The following is a 10052-nucleotide window of genomic DNA, read 5'->3' as shown; positions in this document are numbered from 1 at the left end:
CCGCACACAACAATTATTTTAAGAGAAGCGAATGTCAAATTCAAATTCCAAAAATTGTCCCACTTATGTCATAGTTTAATGAAAATTTAGGATCCAAGAAAGTGTCGGGTAACGATAATTTGGATGTCCAAATGTTTCTACTATGACTAGCTATTATGAGTGTAGTATAGGTTCAAACTCAAGACGAGGTGAAAGATCTCGATATAGAAGTGAAGCTAGCATAGGATGTGGCGATTCTCTATACCGCTTCTCCAGCTATTTACAACTTTGTCCTTGCTTTCACCAATGCTCTTTGTAGGCGCACAAACATCACCAATGCTAAAGCCTATGTCCACCAGAAAAAAAGTGATATTTTTTAAGCCCGTGAAATATAATGTGCACTATTTATATGGTCTGCTGAACGGATATAATGAAATTTCCAATGTATCCATTATATGCAATTTACATTCGAAAACGGTAGAATGGATAAAGAAATTGAAAAAACCAACACTTTAGCGGATATATACAGAGAAAAATAAGGCTGAAAACAGACACCAAAAGCGTTCAAATACCTTACACCTTAAGAATCGGTCTGAAATCTCTTCCAAGAATTGGTCGGAATCTGGTTGAATTGGACAGAAAAGGAAGAGAACCGGTTTAGTCGGATAATTGAACCGGTTTGGTCCGGGAGGATGAAGGGATACTGGGCCCGGACATCTAGAGCTACGATATCAAGATAAAAAATAGGCGGAAGCGAGGATTGTATCACGTCCGTACATTTAATAATGAAGAGTCCTTAGCCTATTTATAACCTTTATAGGGTAAATCAATAATATGCACAATCAAATCAAATGGAGATAATTCAGGCTTGGAGAATCATGAAAGATCGATATGAGAAATCGCTTGATTATTGTCCTATTATTTCCAATAGTATTAATAAAACAGAGTAACAAATTCGAAGTAATGATCTCCTTAGGCTTCATAAATAATAATTTTTGAGTTGAGAGAATTAAAGCATCGCTCCCATCGATAAATAATAACAACAATCTTAACCATAATAATAATAGTAATAAGACATGATATCATCTGCTGTCGACCTTACAGTAACTCCCACGCACCGCGCGTGGGGATGGCTAGATCCCACAAGACGTGGAATTTTCGCACCACCTCCCACGTATCTTCCTTGCCTCTTGCAGTTTTTTTTCCCCCTCTCTTTTTGGTCGATCCTCTTGCAGTTTAGCAAGAGCTCTTTTGTCCTCTCTGCTGACTTTCCTCCGTCATCACATCACAAAGCAAGCAGAAGACCTGCAGGTCGCATCAATGGAGCGCTGCGCTTGGCCTAAGAACCTCTCCTCAAGCCGCAAGCACGCGATCAAGGAGCTCCTCCATGGCCAGAATCCCACGAAGAAGATCAGACATCTCTTCGACGCTCACTCTCAAACTGGCAATAACACAGCGCAGCCCTTGATTGCGGAAGATCTGATCGTCAACGTCCTCAGGTCGTTCAGCAACACCCTATCCCTATCGAGCAGTGCCGCCGAGTCTGCGTCCTACGAGGTCTTGCAGGTCCCGACCAACGCCTGTGTTAGGTCCGAGGTCTCCGAGGAAGTCTCCGAGGAGAGCATCAAGCCCCCGCCGGTCCCGACCAACGCCTGTGTTGGGTCCGAGGTCTCCGAGGGAAGTGAGAGCATCCACACCCCGGTCCCGAGGTAATTAAGGGACAAATTTCGTGGGTTTTTTTTTCCGACTTTATTTAAGTGGAGTTTCGCATAATTCGACAAACCTATTAAGTTTCTTTTTGGGAAGAACGGTTACATAAAAGGTGAGCATCCCATGTTTGAAAATGACGCTGTGAAGATGTCTCGAAATTTAGGAGAAGGGGAAGACACAAATGGATCGTTTCGCTGTTTATATGATTTTGGGACACAACTTGACACTTGACAGATGATGATTGGATTATAACGAGCTTATCTAACTTGCAGTTAATACAAGTTTTTTTTTTTTTTTTGTTATTTCATTTATCTCGTTATTAGGCAGAAGATGAGAGAGGTTTCATATGGAGCTAAATTATATATATGGGTCTAAGTAATTCTAACATGAAATGGAAATTACTCATTTTTGCGCAGAAGGAATTCGGATACATGGACAAGACTGGACCTGAATTTGATAGATGACGGGTACCAACGGAGCACAAATGATCAGCAATCGATTCCATTCTTCGAGTTACCCAAGTACTTCACAAATGATACATCCATTTTCATTAATTTCACTCGTCGTAGAAATTTGGAGCTCTAGTCCATTTTAAAAATTTGACAATGTGCGGAAGCATGGTGTTGATATTCATGATTGTTTGTGGTTTGAATGTGTGCAAGTGTATGCGTGTGTATGGAATAGTGGGTGTAGGAATGGACAAGGGACAAGGTAGAGTATCCAAGGGATAATAGGCTATGGGATATGGAAATATAGTTTCATAGTTTGTATATGGAGTACATATCGTGTGGTTGGAATGGTGAAGAAGCTAAGGGATATGCACATTAGTACATGCTCCCCACACCCAACATGAATGATTCCAAGCTCTATTTATGGAGCATTCTTCTCTGCAATCTGGTCATCGCACGTTCCTCAATTAGTCTTCAACTGTTGCAAGATTCATTCGGTTTTCTAGATTGTTTAGAGAAAACGGATTACAGTTTCCAACACTCATATAGATTTTTTTTTTTATCTGTTCTGTTATTAGTTAAGATATGTACATGAATCTTAATATTTCTATCATGAAATGAGCTTGTCAAACTTGCAGAGAATAGACGTTGTCTTTTGTTATTTCAGTTATCTTGTTATTGGGCAGAAGATGAAAGAGGTTTTATATGGAGCTAAAAATTACATATATGTGGGTCTAAGTAATCCTAACGTGAGATGGGAATTACTCATTTTTGCACAGAAATACTTCGGATACATGGACAAGATTGGACCAGAATTTGATCGACAAGATCGGGCACAAAAGGAGGACATATGATCAGAAATTGATTCTCAACTCCAACTCACCCAAGTACTTCACAAATGATACATCCATTTTCATTAATTTCTCATATAGATTTTTTTATTGTTCTGTTTTCAGTTAAGATATGTACATGAATCTTAATAATTCTAACATGAAATGGGAATTACTCATTTTTTCACAGAAGGGCTTGGGATGCACGGAAAAGACTGGACCAGAATTTGATCGCCTGGAGGACATATTATCATAAATTGATTCTCAACTCCGAGTCATCCAAGTACTTCACAAATGATATGTCCAGTTTTCATTAATTTCTCATACAGATTTTTTATTTGTTTTGGTATTAGTTAAGGTATGCACATCACGTGGATCTTAATGATGATCCGTTTGTTTCGTGTAAAATGAATGATTTGGAAAATGTTTTTTCAGAAAATAATCGGTAATATCGATTATAGAAATGATGAACAGGAATTTCTTTTATTGTCCACGAAAATATTTAGGCATAAGTTGTTGTAAATAATAAGAATATGTTTTATTAACTACTTATTTGAAATGATACGTATGATCATTTTTGGGGAAATATTTTTTAAATCTTTCATTTTCTGCGAAATGAACCGGGAATTACTCATTTTTCTGCAGAAAGACTCCGGATATATGGTCAACGGTGACGAGTGATTTGATTGACGACGGGCACCAATGGAGGAAATATGGTCAGAAATCGATACTCTATTCCAAATTCCCCAGGTACTCCACAAATATTATGCATATATTTGAGAAAAATATTGCATAAAGTAGAGAGAAATCAATTTTTGCTTAATGTCTAAAACAAATATTATGTGGGCATCTTTACAACAAGTAACACATCCACCTATCAACTTGACCAAATTATTTGTGCTTCTCTCATGAGTCAAGATGAACAATTAAGCAAATAATGTGTTATTGCTTGTGATTAAATCTGCATTTGGGTGCACTTGCAGGAGCTACTTCAGGTGCGCTCACAGATTCGTCCAGGGATGTCTAGCAGTCAAGCATGTCCAAAAGATCGAGGATGACGCAACCCTTTACATGGTCACATACAGAGGACCCCACACTTGCTTGGTCAACTCCTCCATCCCCTTAAGTTTCAACACTAGCCTCATTGCCGAACAAGACGACGACGACGGCGACTCCATCTTTATCAACTTCCAATCCTCATCATCCGATTACAACCCTGTGTTCAAATCTGTCGGGGACATCAAATCCTGGTCATGAGATCAAGGGGATGTGATTTCTTAGGGTCTCATAGTCTTGAGATAATCGTGGGGTCTGAGTTTGATGATATGTTGGATTATGAACTTCAATGTTGATTTTGGTGTAGATTACTTGATTAATGTAAGAGGTGATTGCTAGATGAGTTCCTTGAAACTATTTAATCCTATGCGGCAGTTTGTTTAGGAGGAAAAGGAACAATATAATAGCTAGTGCAACAATTGTTATCTTTTTTTATTTATTTATTTAAATTTCAGGGTTTTATATATACTCTAAAGATTCTCTCTCTTTGAGGAACACGAAGTACAATGAGAAATTATCCAATCAATCTTAAATTATTGTACGGATACCAATTTAGTACTAAACTTTCAAATTTGTCAATTTAGTCCTGAACTTTTGTGTGAAATTTCAATATAATTTGTTTCGGCGAAAAGTGATTAAAAGGCCTATATTGTAATTTTGTGCAAAAGTTTTAGGACTTATATTGGAAAATTTTAAAAATTTAAAATTGAAACAAAAATTTCATGCAGTTACCAAACGCATTTTTATTTCAGGAATAAAAATTTTGTGCAGTTACCAAACACGTTTTGATTCTCTAAAACTAATTTAAGGAACATAATAAAAAAAATTAATTCTAATCAGAATCACTTTTTGAGATCAGAATCTTTACCATGTAGGTCCTAAATAATTATGATGTGACGGATTCATGTAAATCTTGGCACGTTCAAAGATTTTTCCTAATTGGTTGAAGATTTTAGGATAACTATATAAATAATCTCTAAATTTTAGCCCAATATGTAATGTCGTTTCCGAACTTTTACTTTGTTCAATGTGATTCATGAACTTTAACTTAATGTGCAATGTTGTCCTTAAACTTTTAATTTGTTCGATGCAATTCCTAAATTTTGGTGAAAGTTCAATCTAGCTCATGGACTATATTGAACATTTTTATATAATTTAGGAATTATATTGAATATATACCATAAGTCCCAGGACTATATTGCATAAATTAAAATTTGAGAAATGACAGTGCACGTTGGACCAAAATTCAAGGACTATTTGTTTTGTTCCCCTACGTTATTAAAAGTTTAGGGACGACATTGCACATTAGGCTAAATTTTACAGATCACATTGTACAAATTAACGTTGAGGGGTAATATTACACATTGGGGCGAAATTCAAGGATTATTTATTTTTTCTAAGCCATTTGAGTAAGTGGGTCTAATTGGGGTATATTTGGAATGTGGACTCCCTCCATCTGATTTTTCACATATAAGAGTATCGAATTTCTGCCGTCCATCTGACACGTGAGCTTTAAAAACATAACATTTGTAATAACTCCATCAAATCGAAAAGACGTGGGTTCACGGGTCACCGAACTTTTGCTCCTTCCACATATGATAAATTGATGCATTCCGCACTATCTTCAAAAGTTTCGAACCTTCTTGAGGTTAAATTCCGATTATTAATGAAAGTTTTATTTGACCCAAAAAAAAAAAAAAAAAACTCTCCATCCCAGTCGCCTATTAGTTCACACAATATTCTACGAAATACAATCCTGTCCTAATCAAACCTATTTAACTTGTTTTAATCATCTTTTAAGCTTTTATTTTCATAAATAACAATCAAGCCCTTCCTACTTTTACTGGTGACGTGAATTGTCCGTGTGATACCGAGGAATTACTTATGTGGCGAATTTAAATTATACTTTTCAATAAAAATTTGAGATTTGATTTCAATTTTTCACAAAAATCTATTGGTTCGTTCAATGAGAAAAGCCCCAAAAAAGCCCTAAACATATTGCATTGTTACCAATTCAATCCTAAACACTCAATTAGACCAATTTAATCCTGAATCTTTTGTATCTATACCAACTCACACTACAAAAAAACGAGGATTTAGCGACGAATTTTGCCACGAAAAATTCGGCAAAATTCGTCGCTAATTGACTTTTGTGACGAATTTTGCCACGAAAAAAAATTCGTGGCTAATCCGGCGTCGCAAAATTTAGTGACGAAATTTTGAATTTTCGTCGCTAAATTTAGCGACGAAAATATATTTCGTTGCTAAATTTAGTGACGAAAATATATTTCGTCGCTAAATTTAGTGACGAAAATATATTTCGTCGCTAAAATTTAGTGACGAAAAGTATATTTCGTCGCTAAATTTAGCGACGAAAAGTATGTTCGTCGCTAAATTTTTGTTGCCAAATTTAGCGACGAAAAGTATGTTTCGTCGTTAAATTTTGCGACACTGAATTAGCCATGAATTTTTTTTCGTGGCAAAATTCGTCACAAAAGTCAATTAGCGACGGATTTTGCCGAATTTTTCGTGACAAAATTAGCAACGAAATCAATTTTTCGTCGCTAAATTTGATTTGACAAAATTTTTTTTTTTTTTTTGCCATGAATATTATTCAGGGATAAATTTCACAACGAAATTTGTTCAGCCATGAATTTTGCGACGACTAGGCATGGGACGAATTTTGCAAATAACTTTTATAATTTGTGATCGTATAATAAAATGATTTCTTTTAATTTTCAATTTTAAATATAATTAAAAACAAAATTAATTTCTAGAATTTGTATTTAACATTGATAAAGCAAGATCTAAATATTATAATAATATGAAAACAAAATACATTCATCACCATTCACTGAAAGAGAGTTTCTGAAAAACAAAATACTATTCATCTACCATTCACTTAACATAGATTCTTAAGTATCGCAACAATGCCATCTCTAACAGACAAGTGCAGAGAGTTGGGTAAACCTCTTCAGGTGTGGTATTGTTACTGCAGCCCCCATTTGAAGACACTTCAATTGGAAAAGAAATCCCTTATGGCGGCGTTTTTGGAACTAATGATTTATTTGGAGTACACGGCAAAGGCTGATTGAACAACCTCTTAATGATACTGGACCTTTGAACCACTGATCACACTTTTCTAGCTTAAGCTTTGCTCTAACCCGGAAAGATTAGCATTTCCTTGATCGGTTCTGGCCTTCAATTGACTGTCTAATGACACCTGCAGCTGCAAAATACTTGTAGTGAGAACGACATTGAGATTGATTATAAGCACCATACTTTTCTTAGAAACACCTACATTTGTCAAGCAACCAGCTTGAGGATGAAAGAGTGCGAGTTTTCTTTGCCAATCCATGGAAGCGTTTGGACCCTTCCTTTTGCATGAAGATGGTTGACCTCCTGAGTGCAGAGAGGTCTTCTCTGGATTTAAACTGACTTTGGAGGACATGGATGGTGGCACAGTGGAGGGCATATTGTATGTAGGACAGCCCGACCACAACAAAACATTAAAAGGACATTAACAGTTGTTCCCCCTCTGAACCAATCATATCCTAATACATGAACAAAGAACTTGCCTTTATGCCTTTATCATAAATGGGTTACACTCATGTGTTACAATTACACACCCTTTATGCCTTTATCATATTGCCTATTTTTGGCCTATACTAACATGTCATTGCATTCATAATAAAACAAGATCAATTTGCCTAGGACACATAAAAACCTGCAGACGTCCAGCCTTACAACAAAATCTCAACCAGATCCTTCAGAGACATACTTTGTATATCACCTCCTACTTAAAAAGCACCATTGGTACGGGTAGAAATACCATTCAAGACATGCAGAATAGCACACGAGAAAAGACCGAAGATGCTAACATCTACGTCCTCGATTAGAAAAGGTACAGACAATTGAAATATTTTTGGACAGAAGAGCATAATGAATAGTTTTCAGCTTAATCCTTAGCAGTAACATCAAAGAAAGAGAGGTTTAAACTTGCAGGTTCTAATAAATTCACTTCTTTGCTCTCATTAAATGAAATAGCAAGCAACAAAATCAGTAGCCACCTGCGCTTTCAAAGATTGTGGTGGCATAGAATAATACCCCATTGATGCCACTGAGTTGCCGGAGCATAAGTAGTCCAATACCTACGTGCCACACATATATTTGATACAAGAAAGGACAATATGTCAAGGTATGAGATAATAGAGATCAAGATATATTCAAGTGAAACATGTACCATTAAAGGAAACCAATATCTTTTCTGCTTGAGCTCTCCAAACCCAATTGTTGTTCCTTTGTTTATTGATGCAACAAAACTCTATATGAAGCATACAATTTGTCACAATTGATTCTGCTTTGTACAGAGAGGAGTTGAAACACAAATAGTTCCATCATAATTATCCAACTATCTCAAGTTCTTTTGCAGTAGAAAAGGCTCAAAGAACAGCATGGATGGCACACATTTGTTGCATCCTGATATTCAAGTTGGAAAAGTTTTTCCATACCTTGATCTCATCAACTTCAATGGATATATCAGTATCAAATCCTCGTAGGATCTGCAAAGAGGCTACAAATTCTTTGGTCCAACCCATTTTGGCCTGCAGCATTTTCCATTCCAAGAACATAAAGCAGAAGAGTAACATAAGAAAACAATGAAAAGAGAAATGAAATCAGGAAGTTAATAAGAAGGTGGGTTAAAACAACAAACTAAGTATGGAAGAGACCGTTCAAGATTTCACACCAACCATCGAGGAGACTCTGGGATGAAAAATAAACCAGGAATCAATATTAGACATGGCAAAGACTAGGCAATAGATGTTCAAAATCAATATCAAAGAAAATAACCAGATTTTCCAGAGTTGAGTGCCACCAAATTAATGGCATTGGAGGACTGATGGGTGTCCTTGGCCAATGAACTTGTAAAAGCAACACCATCATTTTTCAAGCAAATGGGCCTGTTGTTCAATATAATTTGCATATGACAGGGGCATTACAGATGTCCAAAAGCATTTTATATTGTTAGTATTAAACAAACAAAACAAAACAAAACAAAGAGGAAGCTCCTTGAGAGATCATCTGGACATTGACTCCATTGGTTCGTAGAACATTAAAAGCTTGGCACAAAATCCAGCAAGAATAAGGAGAACGATAATAAGACCGAGTTAAGAGATGTTTGGCTAATTCACAGCAGATTGTGTGGCTACAAAAATGCACGGATGAAGCAATAATGAATGACATTCAACAGCAAAAGCGACAACTATTTTGTAGTTGACAAAAGCTAAACATAATAAGTTATCCCTAAACCAAGTTCGATCGATCATTAATTTTTTTAAACTAACCAGAATCTAAAATGCCCTCTCTCATCGAGAAGCCCTTTAAGAAATCAAATCCCCATCTGTTACTCATCAGAACCTTGTCTGTGTGCCAACCAGTCCTTTTTTCTTCCTTTTCCCAACCTTATTTTGTGCGATCGACATAAAAGCAAGTCACCATCCCGAGCCTTAGCCCATAGACTATCACTAACAGAAGGGGCAGAAAGCAAACAGATTAGAGTTATAAAACCGTAACCTTCAGATAGTGAACATCACTCCTACATATACCAACAGCCTTCATCCTGACTCTGACCTCATGGAGGCCTATTTGCACATAAAAAGGCACAGATTAATCCAAAATCCCACACACGGGTCATCAAGAAATCGACCAAAAGGATTGACAGAGCACACAAAAATAACTATTAACACCATCACAAGCGAAGAGGTGAATATTAACACTGACACTGGCAATTCCAAGAGAAACAAAAGGGGTGCGTCAAAAGGAGATTGTGAGCTTACGACCAAGTGGAGGGAGAGTGAAAGCTTGAATCTTGAGGGTGTTGAAACCACCGAGCCAAGTAGCCGTGTTCTCTTCTTCACCATCCTCGCGAGACATGCCTCCTTTGCCCATTTACTACTTCTCTCTCAAAGTTGGACGGATGGGGCAATAACGGACGAAGGACGAATTGCCGTGAAAGAGGCTGAGGTTA

At 36.7% G+C, this 10052-nt stretch overlaps 1 protein-coding gene across 1 annotated transcript; it reads left to right on the top strand.

The window, feature by feature from the left end:
- The first annotated feature begins 1231 nt into the window (after nt 1-1231).
- On the top strand, nt 1232-4225 carry LOC125312639 (probable WRKY transcription factor 70). The gene is made up of 3 exons (XM_048271359.1): nt 1232-1688; nt 2106-2156; nt 3952-4225. Exons 1-3 carry the CDS (start codon nt 1300-1302, stop codon nt 4223-4225), a joined length of 714 nt encoding a protein of 237 aa, XP_048127316.1. The 5' UTR covers nt 1232-1299.
- Nucleotides 4226-10052: the final 5827 nt, after the last annotated feature.

Source organism: Rhodamnia argentea, chromosome 10 (genome assembly GCF_020921035.1).
Source record: "Rhodamnia argentea isolate NSW1041297 chromosome 10, ASM2092103v1, whole genome shotgun sequence".
Lineage (NCBI taxonomy): Eukaryota > Viridiplantae > Streptophyta > Magnoliopsida > Myrtales > Myrtaceae > Rhodamnia > Rhodamnia argentea.
The sequence above is the reverse complement of the archived record's forward strand: the minus strand, read 5'-3'. Positions and strand labels throughout refer to the sequence as shown.